Genomic DNA, 20,667 nt, shown 5'->3' with positions numbered 1-20,667 from the left:
GAATAGACAGCAGGGGACAAACAAACTCAATTAAAGATTTTAATACAGCTTGAAATAAAATGTGAATAAAGCACTTTTTCAGTACAGAATTTAATAATGGAAAAAACACAACAAGACAAAAATAACAAGAGTGAGACACTCAGTACTTCCCTTCTTCTAAAATCATTCACAAGTGTTTCACACATTTCCTTCACTTTGTTAAACAGCGCTTAGTAAGAAAACGTCCATTCCACACTACACTACTCACTCATAACAAGTCTTGTACAAAAGCTGTGTTTTTACCATATAATTACCGTAATTACTAGATGACAATCCGTGATGTTCTACTCAAAGCTCTTCTCGGACTCGGATTATGCGTTTCTATGGCAGCGCTATCAACGCCAAAATGAATCTGCAGCAGTCATGTGGTACAGCAGTCACATGGTACAAGTCAGAGCTTTCAGAGTTTACAAGTTGGAATCTCGTAATTACGATATTTCCGAATCCACCTTTACTTACAGACAGATAAGCATGAAATACACAACATGAAAAATGCAATGAAATGAAAGATTATACTCCATTTAACTGTTAAATGTGAAGAAATGTCAAATATAACCCCAGTTTCTCGATTCTGCAGGTCTTTCATTGACTAGAGTCATAGTGTCCATCTGCTCACTTTAAATTCTCCATCATCAGAATGTCCATGAGTTGTTCCCCATCACGAGGCTCCTCTGTTAGAGCATTTGGACCTGCTGAGCTGGAGCATTCAGGAAAATCACTGACGTGTTCTTATAGTCTCCTTCTCTCCATGGACACATCTGCAAACAAGCAGAATACTATCAAATACCGGACCCAGAAGAACTTGTCATCAATATTTGCATCATTAAACATCCACTGGTCACCACAAGAGCTTTATAATCGCAATTACCCTTTTTTAATTGCTAGTTTATATCTCACAATTCTGAGGGGAAAAAAAGTCAGTTGTGAGATAAAAAGTAACAACATTTTTTATTCCGTTTCCATAATAACATGCACCAATGAATCATCCTCAAAGAGACAAGGTGATGTGACTGTTAGATAACAGAGATAAACTGCACTGACTGTGAAATCATCGTTCGTTTCATTTGTCCTTTGATGCTTCTGCTTTTTCTCTGCAAAATGAACCAAAAAAATTGCTGTGAAGCATTATTTCACTGAAAAATTAGAACACAACCTTTTGAGTTTCAGGTTAAATGAAGGAAAACAGGTAGTATACAAATCCAGAGACATCATTTAAGCTTAGAAATCAGAATGGAGTAATGTTACAGATGAGTTTGTTAAGTAACCAATAACTTTTTAGGCCACTTAAAACACAAACTTACTATAATGTTTCCGCAACTGCCAAAGTGCCAGAGAGACAGTCATGACCAGAAGTACTACCCCACACACCACGAGAAGAGACTCCCAAACAGGACGGCTGAAACAGACATGATGTGTTAGTCGAATACCAATATTAGTGCTGGTCAAACATCGGGTTCACTTTATTTCGATGGTCCCTTTAACACATTCTACTGACTATAGGTAACGTTGCACCTACATGTCTATTAACTCTCATTAGAGTGTAAGTAGATTATTAGTAGACTGGTGGGATTAGAATAAGTAGTTGCAAAGTCACTTATAGTCAAGTCACCTTCATTTATATAGCACTTTAAACAATATAGATTGTTTCAAAGCAGCTTTACAGTGATAATAGGAAACAAGTAACAGAGATTGTTTGGGCTTTACAGCAGCTCTAGAATAAAGTTATTGTCCAGCTAAAGTTAGTTTTGATTGATTCACTTCTGTTCCGTTGCAAAGATCATTAGTTATTAACTTTAACAAGACACCGCTCTAACAGAAAACCCTTAACGCACTCCGGCTGCTCATTCGCACATCAACAGTGCCTGGCGGCTCAAGAACGCAAACCTTGAAAAATTGAGGAAAAAAAAGAAGAAAAAAGTTCTCTCTACGCAAACTTCAAAAACGCGAACCTGTGAGAACGTGTGCACATGCGTATTACGTGTTTAGTCTATAGGTATGCGCGTTTGAATATATATGTGTGCAGGCATGTAGTCTTTCTTTACAAATTGACCTCAACAAATGACTTGTCTGGCCTTAAAAATGTGAACTGGAATTATTTTGAGCGTTTTATCTTTGCAGAGTTAAAGGGAAGGAGAAGAGAAGGAGGCCTTCACAGGGGAGAGACTAGTTGACACTTCAGGACTGCGTTGTCGTCGCATCCAGGCGCAGGTCCTTCATCAGATCTGGATCCGTGGGACTGCGGTTAACATCGGGATAAACAGAGAGACTGATATTAGCGTAGACGCCATTCTTCTTATGATGTAACGAGTACATCTGGATTTATGGGAAGTGTTCCCGGTTCCGGCTGACCTAATCTATGCAGCCTAACATTGAATTATAGAAGTTTATAATGTGTTATGTGTATGCCAGGTTAAAGAGATGTGTTTTTAGTCTAGATTTGAACTGACAGAGTGTGTCTGCTTCCCGGACAATTTTAGGAAGACTGTTCCAAAGTTTTGGTGATAAATAGGAAAAGGATCTACCGGCAGCAGTCGATTTTGATGTTCTAGGTATTATCAACTAGCCAGAATTTTGAGATGGCAATAGACGTGAAGGACTATAATGCGTTTATATATAAACTATATAATCTATATATATATATATATATATATATATATATATATATATATATATATATGAACTATAGTTCGCTCAAGTACTGAGCTAAACCATTTAGTGCTTTTTATAGTCAGTAGAATGTCTGTTTGAGGAACAATAAAGAGATAGCAGACAGTCTAATAAGAGTTAGCTGACATGTAGTTGCAAAGTTACTTATAGTCAAAAGAATGTTCAAAGGAACCATCAAAATAAAGTGTTACCCAAATATCAACTACTGGTAAAAAAAATATTCATTCATACACTCTTAAAAATAAAAATTTAAAGAACATTCTTCCACTGTAAAGAAGCATTGAGCATTTCCATGGATTTTTATGTTCTTCATGGAACCATCAACGCCAATAGAGAAGAGTGTATTTTTAAGAGTGTATGTGACAGATCTCAGTATTGCTCATTGCTGAAAGCTTTTTATCCCTTCATGTGAAATCTGCCATGAGGAAATATACAGAGGTCACCTGTGAGGGTCATTTGTGCCCATTACAGATGGAGTCCGGACTGTTGTCTTCAGATACTGGACAGGAGACACTGTGGCCCCTGGCACAAGGACAGAGATCAAATGTGACAAAATTGAGCAGAGTTTAACTTCAGATCAGTGATGTATGGAAGCCTGTTTCCACACGTAAAAAAAAAAAAAAAAGGTAATTGTGACTTTTTAATCAGACAATTCTGACTTTTCATCTGTAACTGCTGGACCTATCAGACATAATTATTTGTTATATTTAACAATCTTTAAAACCCCTCAACCAACAACAAAACGAGACACCAAGGTATCTGTGGACAACCCCCGGAGAGCAACTAACACCCAGGCATGAAAGCCATTTACCAAAAAGAAAGTGAAAGACTCAACTCTTACTCTATACCCCTTTTGAAACACATATAATGACCATAAAAAAGGACTCTTCCACATTCATTCATAGAACACCCGCTATGAAGGAACGTGCATCTTCAGAACATTGTGTGTGATTATTACAATCCTGTATAGTGTCTTTTGTATTGTATACTGTATGCATGCTTTATGATAGAACCACCAGTTAATGTAACCTGACCTATACCATGTTAGGCATCTACAAATTTGTATTTTGATGATCTAAATGATCATGTATATTATATGTTGATACCTATGCAACATATTAGTATTACAAGAATAGTTGCCTTTAATAGTTTCTGCATCAACACCCAATCTAGTTACATATACAAATTACCATGCTTGAAGAGAAATAATCGTAAACTTTCCCTCCAAAAGCTTAAGTTACCACAGGCTCATGACCCCTATGAGAGACCACCATGCAGATCCCACTTCCTTTTCTGCAACTTCTGGTTGCTGTTCTGTGGGCCTCGGCCGGCCCCTCAGGCCTCGACTAATGCCAGCTATGTTTAAACAGTCAGACTAACATCGCACCTTCATCAAAATGTCTTCATTCAACATGGAAGAAATTGATTGCAACTTCCACACCATCGACTCACAGAAGCACCAAGACTTTATCCTGAGACTGCATCCAGATGCTTTTTCAGCAGCTAAGGCAATGCAAGTAACGTACAATTAACTAAACTGAGGTTTATTATAAGAGGTGGACCTCTTTTGACAAGGAGCTTTGAAGTCAGAAACTGATGGTTCTGTTTAGATGGTTAAATGACTAATTTCCTTGCTTCATTCCCTGTTTCTGTTTCCAGTTTCATTCACTTTCACTTTCCATTTTGCCCAAGCATGCAGGATTGTGTGTATGTGTTTGTTTAGATAGTTATGTGTTAGTCATTTAGTTAAATAAAACGGTGAGTACATTCACACAACTAGTGGATTCTGGTCCCTTGCATGTAAATAAACGTCAATTTAACGATGCTATCACAGCTACATGCTAAGGAAAGAGTTAATTTTCTGTGGCCATAAAAAATATCCTTTCTGAGAGTTAAGACACGATCAATACTAAGTGTTCATTGGATGAACAGATTATTTGATTGTAATATTAAATCAGCTACAAGTTATTCGATTAACTGATCCAAATATTTATAATTAATAATAAGTTATGATTACTTATTTATATTAATTTGCTACACTTCTCGCAATTACGAGTTAATATCTCACAATTCAGGCTTTACTTTTCACAATTCTGAGTAATTTTAAGAAATAATGTCCGAATTGTGAAATATAAACTTGAAATTGCTATTAAGTCAGAAATGCGAGACATAAACTCACAATTAACCTACAAGAAAAGTCAGAACTGAGAGTTATAAACTCAGAACTGCGAGAAGTCAGAATTGTGAGATAAGTTCATTAGAATTGAAAAACTCAAATTTCTGACTTTTTTCTTGCAATTGCAAGTTTATATCTCTCATTTATTTACTTTATTTATCTCAACTGCAAGTTTATTTCTCGCAATTCTGATGTTATATCTCACAATTCCGAGTTTATGTCCTGCAATTCTGAATTTATATCTAAACTCGTAATTTTAAAAAGTCTTAATTGCGAAATAAAAAGTCACAATGAAGTTATTATTTTCTATTCCCAAACAAACTTCCATAGTGATGCAATGCGGCAGCAACCATACAGCACTTAAAACATCTTGACATCTGACATTGTGACAGCGAGTTTTGCATGCACGTTTCTACAAAAAAAAACTGTAATGTAGTTTGTGATGTTAGCGATAGGCTCTGTGAAACATACGTGTTGTGGCTTGCGCTGTGACTGACACATGAACAGCCCCATGCTGCTGACCGGCTCCACACCAGTACCAGCCCGAGTCTCTCATCTCCAGCTGCGTTAGTGTCACAGTGAACATGCTGTTCTTGTCATCGTGGATGAACACGTTTCTACTGCTGAATGTTCCTTCAGAATCCGTCACCATGCAGGAGTTCCAGTTCCCACTGCGACACCACCGCTTCTCACTGGACCTGCAGTGAAAACAGTAATATAAGGATTTAAAAACAAAATGAATCAGCAAAAAGTTTAGCATAGACAAAAATTGTATTACATATGTATATAAATCTATATTATTAATGCATTACAGCAATGAGAATTTAGTGGAACATGTGCCTAACTGTCATGAAAATAAACGATTTTCATTTATTTATTTTTTGGGGGGGTTGAAGGTTACCTGAGGTTCTTACTGTAGCGACACTGAACAGTGACACTTCTGCCTTCATCTGCACTCACCATACTGTTCACCACTGACACACCTGCAACAAAACCACCATGAGTTACGCTGACTACTACACCTCTATGACATCTTCACAAACGCTTCAGTGGTTTATAGATTTCATTTAGGGATGCACAAAATATCAATATGTATATCAATATGAGAAACAATTATTTTAAATCAATACAGTCAGCAGAAAAGGTCACATTTCAACATTTGTAGGAGTATTTTAGGAATACTAGGATTTTTTTTTTATTCCCCCACCAAATCATCAAATTTGACCTAGTTTTAAATCAGCATAAACTTAAATCAGTACAAAAAAAAATAAAAATTCCACAGTGCAGTAATGTGAATGAGATTTTCTGCATTATAGTACATAATACAAATATAGAAGGAAATGTAATTGTCATGATAATAATAATATAGGCTATATAGGCTGTATAGGCAAAGGTTTTATCTATCACTATAACATTAACAATAAAAAAAAATAAAAAATTACTTTTTTGATGATACAAGATATAGTAGTGTGACGGATTTAGCATGGCCTATATTTTAGTTTGTGAAGGTTTAGTTGTATTTTCATTCAAATGATTTTCTCAACTCACCTTGAATGACGCTGATATAAAGGGAGGCAGTGCTGTCAGCAACCCACATCCCTCCGAGCTCCACCCCACACCAGTACCACCCCGAATCCCCCTCCGTCAGGTTCTGCATGCTCACGGTGAACACATGCTGAGTGGGGTCATCCGCGATCGTCACCTTTCCCTTGACGTTAGGGGCTGATGTGGGGTCATCGGTGCGCGCCAGGCTGGAGCAGAAGTCCTTCATCCGGCCGTAGCACCAGTACTTCACGTGGCTGATATACTGCGGGTTATAGTGACACGGGACAGTGACGGATTGACCCTCCAGCACAGACAGATCTCCTACAGTCGTCACGGTGCAGTAGGAACCTAAAAACAGATCGAACCAGATAACAGACAGATAATGATACCAACTTTACAATAAGTTCTCAGTTGTTAACATTAGTTGATGCAATAACTAACATGAGGTAACAATTTTAACATCATTTGTTAACCTTTGTTAATGTTAGTTCGCATTCACAGTGCATTAAAGGTTATAAAAAACTGCATGCATTTAGCAGAAGAACATTGTTTTGGTTGTGCTTCGGCTCTGCGTGACTGTGCAGATGAATGTGACCCTTCACAATAGATAATGCTTCACAGGAACTCTGTTGGAGAGCTACATGATGCAATTTATCAGTTCAACAAAATGCCTTACCAGTTGAATAATAATCAACTGCCAATATTCAGCAGCCATATCACCCTGTAGCCCAAGACTGGTTGCCCACTGAAGCTAAGCAGGGCTGAGCCTGGTCAGTACCTGGATGGGAGACCTCCTGAGAAAACCAGGTTGAGGTGTAAGTGAGGCCAGTAGGGGGCGCTCACCCTGTGGTCTGTGTGGGTCCTAATGCCCCAGTATAGTGATGGGGACACTATACTGTCAAAGAGCACAGTCCTTCGGATGAGACGTTAAACCGAGGTCTTGACTCTCTGTGGTCATAAAAAAAATCCCAGGATGTCCTTCGAAAAAGAGTAGGGGTGTAACCCTGGTGTCCTGGCCAAATTTGCCCCTTGGCCTCTGTCCATCATGGCCTCCTAATAATCCCCATATACTGATTGTCTTCATCACTGTCTCCTCTCCACCAGTAAGCTGGTGTGTGGTGGGCGTTCTGACGCAATATGGCTGCCATCACATCATCCAGGGCGATGCTGCACATTAGTGGTGGTTGAGGAGACTCCCCCTTCCATATTTAAAGCACTTTGAGTACCCAGAAAAGCGCTACATAAATGTAACGAATTATTATTATTATTAATAAAAATGCCATCTCCGCGTCATGCCAACATTTCAAATGCCTGTTTTTTTTTTTTTCACCATATCCAAGAAATCATCTCCAAGCCAATGTTGATTCTTGTTTTATTACGAGCTCTGTCGCGCTCTCTTTTTGCCAGCAGACTCTCCTCTTTAAATGGGCGATTTCCTGGAGGTTTGAGATTTAGCTGCTCCATGTCAACCTTTCTCACTCGTGAAAACTAACCTCTGACACGGGTCAAAGTAGCCGGAGCAACTTCTCTATTTATTTATTTATGACTTACTATTCTGCAATATTATTGACTTGAATACACTATTGGATAAGAGCTGAACTGAGCTGGTTGCTTTATGGGTGAACTGAACTCATTTCACAATTGATTAACTGTACAGTTATTGAACCAAACTGAATCAACACTAAAGTGATTTCAACTGAATAATCACTGTTTACTACTGTCCTTTTAGAGCTGCTTTAAAACAGAATTGAATTCGGTTCGCATTATAGAATCATTATTTTCCTGTTTATCCCTGTAGATGGCTAATCTGTATTGTATAAAGCGCTGTATAAATAAAGGTGACGAGACACACATGGGCGAATCAGAGGGCAAGACAAAAACACGTTTTGGAAGAAGGAATGATGATGCATTGACTCATTCACATTTTGTTAATTTTGAACAAAAAAAAATGTATCTTTAAATAATGTTAACAGATAGGCCTACAACTCGTATTAGTAAATGCAGAGATTGATTAATCAAAACTGTAGATGTTGTTTATTGTTAGTTTAATCTTAACAATTAAACACTGGACACTGACATTATCTCCTTCATGTCCAGGTACACTGCTGCTCATCACAGACACATCAGGAGCTGAACACACAGACACAAGACATTGAGATTTATTAGGAATCAGGTTCATAATTATTCATCTGAATGTGAAACTCATCTCATACCTGATTGAACTGTGAGATGAAGCTGCTCTGTTTCATCCACTTGAAATAATCCTCCAATCTCCTCAACACACCAGTAAGATCCAGTGTCTTCATGCTGCAGGTTTCTCATAGTCACAGTAAAGAAACTCTGATCTGGATGATCGATTACAGACACTTTTCCTTTGGTTTCATTAGCATATGCCAGAATAGAGCAGTAATAGTATGACGATTTTGCATGAAAGCACCAGTATTTCTTGTGTTCTGTGTATTTCCTGTCATAATAACATGGAATAATGACAGATCCTCCAGTCTGAACCGTTAACTTTCTGTTTACTGATCCTGTTGTGCATTCAGGACCTGAGCGAAGAAAATAGCAACTTAAGTTTGACTTGTATGTATCAGTAAATGTATAAAAGAATTAGCAAAATACATGTCATACAGCAGGATATGTAAACCTATATGTGTAAAATTCATTGTAAGCAAATAGAGAGCACTTGCCTGTTATGAGCCAAAGGAAAAATACAATGAACTTCTTCAAACTGACTGTCGGTCTGTTGAAAAGTTGCAATGTTTCTTCTTTCTTTATCTTCATCATTTCCATGCAAGTTTAAGTTTTTAGGTTAATACTATAGAAACCGATTCTCACTCAAGGAGACGTGCATAAAATCTAAAGTCATCATAGATTTCTACAGTCTTTCTCAGTTCCCGCATTCGTTCTCTCTTGTTGCGTGTGTCAAACAGCCTCCCTGTAAGTGTTGCAAGGCAAGTTACAAATGTGTCGCCTGGTTGAGAGAAGCTTCAAATAATTCATTTACATTTAAAATTAAAAGTCAAAACAGTCAAAGCTGTTTCCTTACAGAATTTAAAATGACTTGAAAGCAAGATGTGAAAGTTTTTCAATGGAGAACTTTTCTGTACAGAAGTTATTAATGGAAAAATGCTTTTCAACGTGTATGCTGATCAAATGCATGACATAGCCTCAGATTGGGTAAAAGGAGAAGCAAGGGTATCCTCAGTGCTTCTGTTATTGTAAACATTCACACATATTTCACACATTGTCTGCAATGTTAGTTTAGAATAACCGTCCATGAGTGGGAACACATCCAACAAGGCTTGTATAGGCAGATGACATGATACATGGCGTAAAATATTCATTATTAGCTGAGGAAAGTGGGCATTTAAAAAAAATTTTTTGGCTGTTAGAATAAATTTGTTATTTATAAGCTTGTGTGTTCAAAACCATGCCTAAATTCACATTTGGAAGAAATATGCATTTAAAATGTATATAGTCTCTGTCTACCAACAATATGAGCAACAATTTTGATGATGTCATTCTGCACTTTAGCTTCTCCTCAGATTTTCTGTCCAATCAAATGCTCTCTAGAATCTGAAGAGTCCCGCCCCCTACATCTGAAAAGACATTGAAGCTGCGGCTGAAATCGGCCACTTGTTCACACGTTTACTATGTTTTATATGGTGAATGACATATAGTGCACTATACAGGGTCTAGGGAGCGATTTACATTTTTTAAACATGCTTTCCATTGGGGTAAATGAAGTCTGGTTTCAATTACGTCAGTTTCACGTGAACCTTTACAGCAGGAACAGTCTGGTCTGGTGTTGTGCTGAAATTTTTTGAGATATAAAAAACATATACCTTTCATATGCAATATTTTTAAATTTAGCTTTGATGTCAATTAAAACCCAAATCTCTTTTATCTGTGTTGTTGGTTAGTTAACATGATGACAGATGCAAATACTGTCACTGGCAACCACTAAAATTAAATTACTGTCTGTGATGTGTCTGATATCATATTGATACAAAAGATGATGTCTAAATTGAGAGATATAGAACAAATATTTATTATTTTTGTAGTTTTATTTGGTATGTTCCTCGTAAGTAAGTCGCTTTTGGTAAAAGTGTAGTAAGTGTTGCAAGGCAAGTTACAAATGTGTCACCTGGTTGAGAGAAGCTTCAAATAATTAATTTGCATTTAAAATTAAAAGTCAAAACAGTCAAAGCTGTTTCCATCTCTAGTTTTCATTTTACAATTATACGACTACCGGAGTATATGTCACCTCAGAAACTGGTTATTTTTGGTCTGTTTTGTGGTCAAGACATTTACACTTTTGACAAACTTATCTAAAATGACTTGAAAGCAAGATGTGAAAGTTTTTCAATGGAGCACTTTTCTGTACAGAAGTTATTAATGGAAAAATGCTTTTCATCGTATGTATAATGATCAAATGCATGACATAACAGCCTCAGATTGGGTAAAAGGAGAAGCAAGGGTATTCTCAGTGCTTCTGTTATTGTAAACATTCACATATTTCACACATGTCTGCAATGTTAGTTGAGAATAACTGTCCATGAGTGGGAACACATCCAACAAGGCTTGTATAGACAGGTGACATGATATGTGGCGTAAAATAAAAGGAAAGTGGGTATTTAAAAAAAAAAAAAAAAAAAAAAAATTGGGCTGTTAGAATAAATGTTATTTATAAGCTTGTGTGTTCAAAACCATGCCTAAATTCACATTTGTAAGACATATGCATTTAAAATGTATATAGTCTATATATAACAATTTTGATGACGTCATTCTGTACTTCAGCTTCTCCTCAGATTTTCTGTCCAATCAAATGCTTTCTAGAATCTGAAGAGTCCCGCCCCCTACATCTGAAAAGACACTGATGCTGTGGCTGAAATCGGCCACTTGTTCACACGTTTACTATGTTCTATATGGCGAATGACATTTAGTGCACTATATAGGGGCTAGGGAGCGATTTAAACTGTTTAAACATGCTTTTATCCATTGGGGTAAATGTTTCAATCACTTCAGTTTCACGTGAACCTTTACAGCAGGAACAGTCTGTTCTGGTGTTGTGCTGAAATGTTTCTCCCCTTGAAAGTTCGACCTCTGTTTCGTCTGATTCATCAAAAGAATAGACTGTTGATTTTACAGTAAGTTTATAACGTTTTTATTTGCATATTTTTGAGATATAAAAAATATATATTTTCATATGCAATATTTTTAATTTAGCTTTGATGTTTCTGAATTAAAACCCAAATCTCTTTTATCTGCATGTTGTTGGTTAGTTAACGTGATGACAGAACATATATTTATTATTTATGTAGTTTTATTTGGTATGTTCCTCGTTAGTAAGTCGCTTTTGGTAAAAGAAAACATACATTTGAAGAAAAATGGTGAGAAAAAAATACATTGCAGACATTTAGGCATTTAGCAAATGTAGGTTTTACACACAGATCTTTAATCTGCTGACTGAGTGTATAAGCTGTAGTGGATTTTTCCCCTAAACCTGACTATCTAGCGTCTTCCAATCGACACTTAATAACCTTTATACTCTAGCTCTCTGCGTCTTCCATCGACAACTGGCCGAGTCTCTTACTCTACTACTTGCTTCCCTAAACTGACCTGCAGCGAAGCAGAAATGAACAGACAGACATCAGCAAATATGCTTTAAATGCTTTAATAACAGCCGGGAGAGTCTTCGAGCAGTTCTCAGAGAAACTCTCCCAAACTTTCACTAGTTTCATTTCCCAAACTATGTTATTTATACATACACACGCACACACTCAGTCACAAGTTTTCCATTGGTTTCGTACAGTACATCCTGTTCAAATGTTAGATGTTAAATAAGGTTAGATGTTAGAAACATGGTTAGTTTAATATACAGTTTAAAATTTCTACGACAAAGCAAAAGCAGAATCAGCAGTTTTCTGATAATCTGATCTTTCTGGTCAGTGTGGAGAAAACTAGCTCTGTGAACGACATCTGAAAGATAAAAGACAATAGCAGATATTAACTAAACATTTATCTCTAGATTATGTATAATTTAGACACATTAAAGAAAATATTTTGTTAGAAGAAAGACTTGAATAACCGTTTTATAGCATTAAAGACACAAAGTTTTGATGTTGCTAAAGAATTAATCACAATAATGAGAATTTGTTAAGACTTACTTGTCCTTCTCAGTGCCGGTGTCTGTGGTCACACTTTCTGTCAAAATAACCAAATAACAATTATTGATTGAGTTTTACCTTTTCAGTTTTTAAATACAGTATTAAATATGTTTTACCTGGTTCTGCCTTGGTTACAGTGAGATGAACAGGATTCAGTGCCTCTCCAGCAGAGCAGAAGTACCATCCATAATCACTGAGTCTCAGTCCAGTCATCAACACAGTGAAGGAGCTTCTCCCATCATCACTGATCTGGACTGATGAATTCTGGGATGTGTCAGTCCTCTTCTCAGTGTAACAGCTCTGATCTTTATATCTGCACCACTGCTTGAGTTTATTCTGATATCCAGAACTGTAGAAACACTGGACACTGACATTATCACCTTCATGTCCAGATACACTGCTGTTCATCACAGACACATCAGGAGCTGAACACACAGACACAAGACATTTGAGATAATAACATATGTGTGTGAAGTCAGAGAATTAGGCATTGGAATGTGATTAAAATAATTACAAATCTCATACCAGACTGAACCTGGAGATGAAGCTCATATGTGACAGTCGGTTTTCCATCAGTCTCCACAGCACAATAATAATCCCCATCATGTTTTGAGCTCTGCAGGTTTCTCATAGTCAGAGTAAAGAGACTCTGATCAGGATGATCGATTACTGACAGATTCTCCTCTGTTGTGTTTGTGTATATATAAGATAGATCAGTATCTGAGAACCAGTATTTCTTCTGCGGTGGGTTTTTCTCATCATAATGACATGGGATGGTGACAGATCCTCCAGTCTTAACAGTTATGGTGTGATTTGCCCCACCGCTGAAGCATTCAACACCTAAACAAACAACACACACTGTTATTATGTCCAGGATTAACAGTAAAGAACTTCTTCATTTGTTCTATCTTCACATAAAAAAAAAAACACATTAAAAGCAACATGAACAGCTGAGCACAATGTGTCACATTACAAAATCATAAACTGGATATATTAGAAACAAAAACAGAACAACATTTAATATTCACCTAAAGTGAGCCAAAACCCAAATGAAATGTAGAATATTTTTGCCTTCTCGTACGCGGTCATTGCGTTTGCTCCTGCGTGTCCTGAATGAGGTTTTCACTGCGAATTCAGCAGCTCAACTGCTCAGCTTCTGCTTTCTGCCCTCGTATTATCATAGACGGAGGAGGAAATGCCCTTAAATATCTTGGACCACGTGGAGAAGGGTGAACAGACTGTACATATTCATAAAATACAGTGCAATTAATATTTCTTCCATTGTTTGATGGGTGTTCAGTATCAGTTATCAAAAGTATCAAAGTTTCAATTTGTGATAGTTAATACTTCAGGTTTCTAAGAATTAACAACACTGTTTTAACGTTTCGATTGATATTCATTTCTGCATACACTAATACACAAACATTAATTTATTACGAACAAAAATGAATTAACTACGAACAAATTTATATTTATAAAATAAACCTTAATAAGTAAAAAACAAACAATACATTTAAAAAAAAATCACTCTTACAGTAATGCAAAACTAATTGTAATGAACTGAACGTAACTGTAAAGTGTTACCAATTAAGCTAAAATCTTTTTTTTTTTCTTTTTTTTTTTTTGGCATGCATGTCTATATGTCACACACTCAAAAAAATTATATGTAGGCTTTAATAAAAAAAATTATGTCAACAGGTTCCACATAACTGGGTTACGTTAAACTAACATAATTTGTTGCATGTAACTTCAACATCATGGAATTAAGTCATTTTAAGCGACCCAATTTAAGTAGTCTCAAAGAGAATTTTTAAAGGCTTCCTGACTTGATTCAGGTGTTTCAGGTGTACCCATTAATATTTCATTTATATTTGTGACGCATAATAAAATTGATAGATTACAGCCAGCTATTTGCTAGAAGTAGCACATGTTATCATCTTAAATGCTAAGATTTACATGCTCTTTCAACCAAAGCAGTTGTAAGTTACATAATCACAATCAGTCCACAGCCAAACAAAATGCTCCACACTTCTCCAAAATGGTAACACACTGTAATTTAAATGGTTCTAATAATTCCAATGTAATTGACCATTAAACACAATTACACACTATCAAGTCTTCCCCTTTTCTCATTTTCTCAAAAAAACATAAAATAACACTTAATTTTAACATTTATTCTCTCTTAATTCAACCATTTGCAAAGCATGCTGGGAACTAACAAGCACCGTCCAGTTTTAGTTAATGCAACACAAATCATTCATGTAATCCAACACAAATGGATTAAGTAGCCTAAACTTAAATTTGATATAGCCTATATTTAAGCAGATTGAACACAATTAATTTAAGTTAGGGCAAAAATCGCAGTTGGCGTCGCACTATACTGTCACCATCTGGATGTACAAATTTTTTACTTAACATAAATGGTTTGTGTTTAGACAACGCGTTAGGATTTTGTAGAGTTAAGTTGAGACAATTACGTGGACCTTAATAGAAAAAAAATTTAAAGTCAACAAACACAATTATTATAAGTAAACTGAATATAAATATATTATGTCAAGTGCACAACCTTCCTTGTTCATTTTTTTTTGTGCAGTTAGTAATGCATTTTTGCAGGTATTAAAAGTCACATCAACTAAAAGTCTTATTTGTGTAGTTTTGCTTATGTCTGTGCATATTAACTTTCATGATGCTACACAATCCAGTTTATCTTGCAGATTTAAGACCCAAAATGAGAGATATGGGTGTAACACATGATGATCAATTAACCAAACACAACATGAATTAATGACAATTAAATCTCCAAATACTGACATTCATCCAGTTCTACTTGTGACCATTACAGATGTAACTGACATTGGGATTTATTAGGAGAATTGACAGGAAAGAGTACAATTTGAGTGGGAAAAAATACAGTGTCTCCAATACACAGATATCACCAGCTGACGGATTTATGTTCTGAAAACTTTGTGGGAACAATGATTTGCAATATTTCTAAAATCATTCTGTGTGATTGGAAAATTATTTAAAAGGTTACAATAATGTTAGTACAACATTCTCTTAACCTTATTTTACTTAAAATACTCATAATACTGAAATTGAAAATTTTAAGAACATTAACATTACGATTCATCAAATATTAATGACATTATAAGGACATTGCAAGAATGTTGTTCCAAAGACATTTTCTGTCAGAATTATGTGCGAAAATTCATCAAGTACAAATAACATCATACGGATGTTCTGAAAATGTTGTGCTCAAAACGTTCTCTCACACTGTTATGAGAACGTTCAAATAAAAACAATCATGAAGGCGTTCCAAGAACGTCTATAGAAGTTTTTTCTCAACATCATGAGAATGCATATCAAATAATGTTAAAAGACCATTTTATAAAAGTTATTTAAAGACCATTTTATTTTAACATTTACAAAATGTGAAAGTTGTGGGAGCATTCTCTGTTAGTTGGGCAGATATATAGAAAGAAACATAAAATTTTTGCAGTTACACTGGTTCTGCTAAATGTCTCTCAAGATTAACATACAAAATTCATACTGTGTTCATTTGGAGTCCTGCAGCGAACCCAGCCGTATCCCCTGTGTGTTAAATGAAAGTGCGCAGCCGTTTGTAAATTGAATGTGTGAAGCTTATGGGTGTCATAGTCATTTTAGCTGTACAAAAATAGCCAATGCTGCTAACATTGCACTTTGTCATTATTATAGTTATTTAGCGGCTGATGAATCAGAAGTCTTGCACATTTAGAAAACAGATTATTGGATTATTCCGCAATGCAAAATAAGGTGGATAGCGTCAGTCTCAGACAACTGCACATAAAAAGGGCAAGACAGGCAGAAATTGTGTAAAGCTGGGACTAAAGCTACAGGTTTTTTGTTTGTTTGTTTGTTTTTTAGTCCCCCTGAAGTCCACACCAGTGCACTAGATTAACTATATTCACAAGGTTGGTGTCACCAGAGTTTAGTTGGAGTCAGTAAACTAGAAACTAGAAGCTTTATTATTAACTTATTATAATCTGCTTTATTATTGTCTATAGTCTGCCACTATATATCTAATTATTGCAGTAACTGGTTTATGATAACCCCGTCCCTAAATGACACTCAAAAACAAACTGAACTGTGGTTGGTCACTTTATATGTCAATCAGACCATCACTTCCTGTCTGCGTGGGGGGGTTCCTGGCCAAAATATGCTGCAATGAGGACTTCCTACTGCAGAACTAAAGTCTTCTAACTGCTAACATTAACCTTGACAGTAACAAATACAAATCTAATGAGTTTCACAAAACCTGTTATTTATCGACAGACAAAAGTCCTTCAGGTCAATGTGGAGAATAGTCTGATCTCAAATTCTGTGGCAGACAGAAACGCTCAATCACGTGCAATCTGAAAGAGAGGATATAGAAAGATATGACAACAGCACAAAGATAAACAAATGAGTGCTAGACACGACACATCATGTAGATTTAAACTCATACTGTATTTCAATCAATTTGAATAATGAAACCATGTTAATACTAACGTGCTCCTCTCGGTGTCTGTGCTTACAGTTGCTGTCAGAAATGAAAAACAATTTTTAAAAAGTGGGAATAAAGCATTTTTTTATTAATTATTTGATGCACTTATAATTCCTGGTTTTGGGAAAAGGAAAGAAAAAAATAGACAAAATGTTTAGAAATACAAAGAATTCAACTGTTATGTAAATACATTTGTTACACTTCTTTCAACAGTCCACTTTAGACATTCTACTAACTATGAGTAATTTTGCAACTTGTCAACTAACACTTAGTATTAGCAGACTGTATGTTAGGGTTATGATTAGGGTTAGGGTGAGTAGAATAAGTTGACATGTAGTTGCAAAGTTATTTATAGTCAGTAGAACGTCTGTTGGGGGAAAATAAAGTGTTAGCGGATATTAAGCAGACAGTCTACTAATACTCTAATGATGATTGCTAGCTGACATGTAGTTGCAAAGTTAGAATGTCTAAAGTGGAGTATCGAACGTGTTATACATTTATAATCATATAATCAGGCCATGACAGAAAATATAAATCCTGATTAATATTTTACTTCTCAAACTGGTTGCTCTCAAATATTTATGTGGTCACAACTGCTGTCAAAGAATAAAATAATAAAATTATTTATTATGAATTTATCATAACCACCAGTAAGAGTCTGCATTACCTGGTTTTGGTGCAGTGACAGTGAGAACAGGAACATGTGGATCTTCAAGAGAGACATCAGGAACTGAACACAGAAAAAGATGCAAACATTTTTTTAGCCTTATCCCCTTAATTGTCCAGCAGGAAAACCTAAAAAGATTTGATTAGTGAATGAGTTTTACCAGTGACCGTGAGTTGAACAGAAACCTGGAGATCTCCAGCAGAGCAGAAGTACCATCCAGAATCACTGAGTCTCAGTCCAGTCATCAACACAGTGAAGGAGCTTCTCCCATCATCACTGATCTGGACTGATGAATTCTGGGATGTGGCAGTCCTCTTCCCAGTGTAACAGCTCTGATCGTTATATCTGCACCACTGTTTGGATTTATTCTGATATCCAGAACTGTAGAAACACTGGACACTGACATTATCACCTTCATGTCCAGATACACTGCTGTTCATCACAGACACATCAGGAGCTGAACACACAGACACGAGTCATTGAGATTTATTAGGAATCAGGATCAGAATTTTTTATCTGAATGTGAAACTCATCTCATACCTGATTGAACTGTGAGAAGAAGCTGCTCTGTTTCATCCATTTGAAATATTCCTCCAATCTCCACACCACACCAGTAAGATCCAGTGTCTTCATGCTGCAGGTTTCTCATAGTCACAGTAAAGAAACTCTGATCTGGATGATCGATTACAGACACTTTTCCTTTGGTTTTATTAGCATATGCCAGAAGAGAGCAGTAATTATATGCTGATTTTGCATCAAAGCACCAGTATTTCTTGTGTTCTGTGTATTTCCTGTCATAATAACATGGAATAATGACAGATCCTCCAGTCTGAACCGTTAACTTTCTGTTTACTGATCCTGTTGTGCATTCAGGACCTGCGCGAAGAAAAGATCAACTTTAGTTTGACTTATTTGTCAATGTTAATGACAAAAAAAAAAGTGTTTACATGCACATGCTATACACCATTTCTTTTAAGTATCAGTAAAAAAAAATAAAAAAAATAGGCAACACAAAACTTTTTTAAAAATCAAGATCACGTCAAAATCAATATGAATGTATAAAGTAAAATGCAGTATTTGTCTAACTAGTCACCATTTCTTTCAAAGGCATTTTTTATCTTCACTTGGTTCATCTTAAATAGTCCAGTGGCATGACAAATTATTTCTCTATTAATAAAAGTCTGTATTATAAAATAAATACTGCAAAATGCTGTTTGAAATGGTTTCAGCTGGAGTACAGCATGTCATACAGCAGAACATGCCAACTAACCGTATGAAGAAACTCAACACTTGCCTGTTATAAACCAAAGGAAAAACACAATGAACTTCTTCAAACTGACATTCCTTCTGGAAAAAAGTTGCAATGTTTCTTCTCTCTGCATCATCTTTGCGTACGTCTTCTTTTCCCTTTCTCAATACTACAGAGACAGCTTATCACTCGAGGGTTTGCCTATGATTTAACGCTCTAGCTGTATTAGACTCACTTCCTGTATCCGTGCTCTGTGGATGCTTGTGTCAAAAAACTTTATTTAGAATAAAATGTCATAATGCTTGATTGCAAATGTTACAAAAATCACAAATGCATCACCTGGACAAGAAGTCTAAAAATATTTTGAAAATAATGATTTACTTTTACGTGCAATGTAGTCGACATAAAAGCGGTTCCTTCTGGTATTGCTGAGAAGTGGCGATGTTTCCTTATCTACTGTAGTGCTCATTTTACACTTACAGAACTACTGCAGTCAGTCACACCATAAATGAGTTGTGTGTGGTCAACACTTGTAAGCAAAAGAATAGACAGCAGGGGACAAACAAACTCAATTAAATATTTTAATACAGCTTGAAATAAAATGTGAATAAAGCACTTTTTCGGTACAGAATTTAATAATGGAAAAAACACAACAAGACAAAAATAACAAGAGTGAGACACTCAGTACTTCCCTTCTTCTAAAATCATTCACAAGTGTCTCACACATTTCCTTCACTTTGTTAAACAGCGCTTAGTAAGAACACGTCCATTCCACACTACCAGGCCCGGAGTGGGTAATCGGGAGAATCGGGAGTATTCCCGGTGGGCCGCTTCACTTTTGGGCCGGTCGAGGAATTTTTTTTTTTTTACATTTCAATGTCACATTAGTTACATTAGGATACACACGTTCCGCATTCTGCCACCACAGCGCGCAACTCAGCATGGGTTGTACCATGTGAGGGAGTTCTCCCCTCCCCTCCTATAGAAATGGTTGGGTCCATAGCCCGTCTTTTCAAAACGTTTTCTCAGGGAGGCTACCGCGGCTCCGCCGGTGTGGTGAATTATCTTTCACAGTCTATAGCTATGTCTGAAATCGCTCCCTATCCACTATATAGTGCACTATTTAGGGTGTCGGCCATTTTGTAGTGGTGTCCGAATTCTGAGTGAACGACATCATTCCCTACATTCGTTCACTACTTTTACCCACAATCCTCTCTGAATTCGAGTGTACATCCGATGTACACTTGCTGAGACACTATTTCCCACAATCCAACACGATAAGGCGATAGAGCGCGAATGAAAAATAAACAAAAATGTCACCATGGCAAAATGTAAAAAGTAAATAAATATGATAAGCAAGTGTTATTATCTTTTTTTTATCAAATAACGCAATAAACGTGAAAAATACATACATACAATTGTTACATACAATTCATACAGCCAAAAAAGGAAATATTAAAGATGGGTAGGTAATGTTTATGACGAAATTGTCCGAGCTCTCTGGCGCGTGATAATTATGTCAGCGTCCGAATTCGCTCACTCATTTTCGTTCACTCTTTGCTGATGTAGTGCACTCAACTGCCATTCACTATGTAGGGATTAGTGAATGAGTGAACGAGTGAGCGG

The 20,667-nt window shown here is 36.3% G+C and overlaps 2 protein-coding genes across 3 annotated transcripts; both read right to left on the bottom strand.

The window, feature by feature from the left end:
• Nucleotides 1–25: 25 nt before the first annotated feature.
• Nucleotides 26–19,348, bottom strand: LOC311292289 (polymeric immunoglobulin receptor-like). Its single transcript, XM_084411923.1, has 9 exons — nt 19,087–19,348; nt 18,333–18,668; nt 6,431–6,775; nt 5,784–5,865; nt 5,354–5,580; nt 3,150–3,228; nt 1,341–1,435; nt 1,081–1,130; nt 26–797 (listed from the first exon to the last, which is right to left on the bottom strand). Exons 1-9 carry the CDS (start codon nt 19,175–19,177, stop codon nt 714–716), a joined length of 1,389 nt encoding a protein of 462 aa, XP_084268049.1. The 5' UTR covers nt 19,178–19,348; the 3' UTR covers nt 26–713.
• LOC311292304 (polymeric immunoglobulin receptor-like) lies at nt 11,729–13,787 on the bottom strand. Of its 2 annotated transcripts, none has more exons than XM_084411944.1 (5): nt 13,629–13,787; nt 13,126–13,440; nt 12,717–13,025; nt 12,601–12,637; nt 11,729–12,412 (listed from the first exon to the last, which is right to left on the bottom strand). In XM_084411944.1, exons 1-5 carry the CDS (start codon nt 13,687–13,689, stop codon nt 12,394–12,396), a joined length of 741 nt encoding a protein of 246 aa, XP_084268070.1. In that variant the 5' UTR covers nt 13,690–13,787; the 3' UTR covers nt 11,729–12,393. The 2 variants fall into 2 exon arrangements, with proteins under 2 accessions (XP_084268070.1, XP_084268071.1); XM_084411945.1 differs by having other exon boundaries at nt 12,601–12,633.
• Nucleotides 19,349–20,667: the final 1,319 nt, after the last annotated feature.

This window comes from Rutilus rutilus (genome assembly GCF_951802725.1).
Source record: "Rutilus rutilus genome assembly, chromosome: 6".
Lineage (NCBI taxonomy): Eukaryota > Metazoa > Chordata > Actinopteri > Cypriniformes > Leuciscidae > Rutilus > Rutilus rutilus.
The sequence above is the reverse complement of the archived record's forward strand: the minus strand, read 5'-3'. Positions and strand labels throughout refer to the sequence as shown.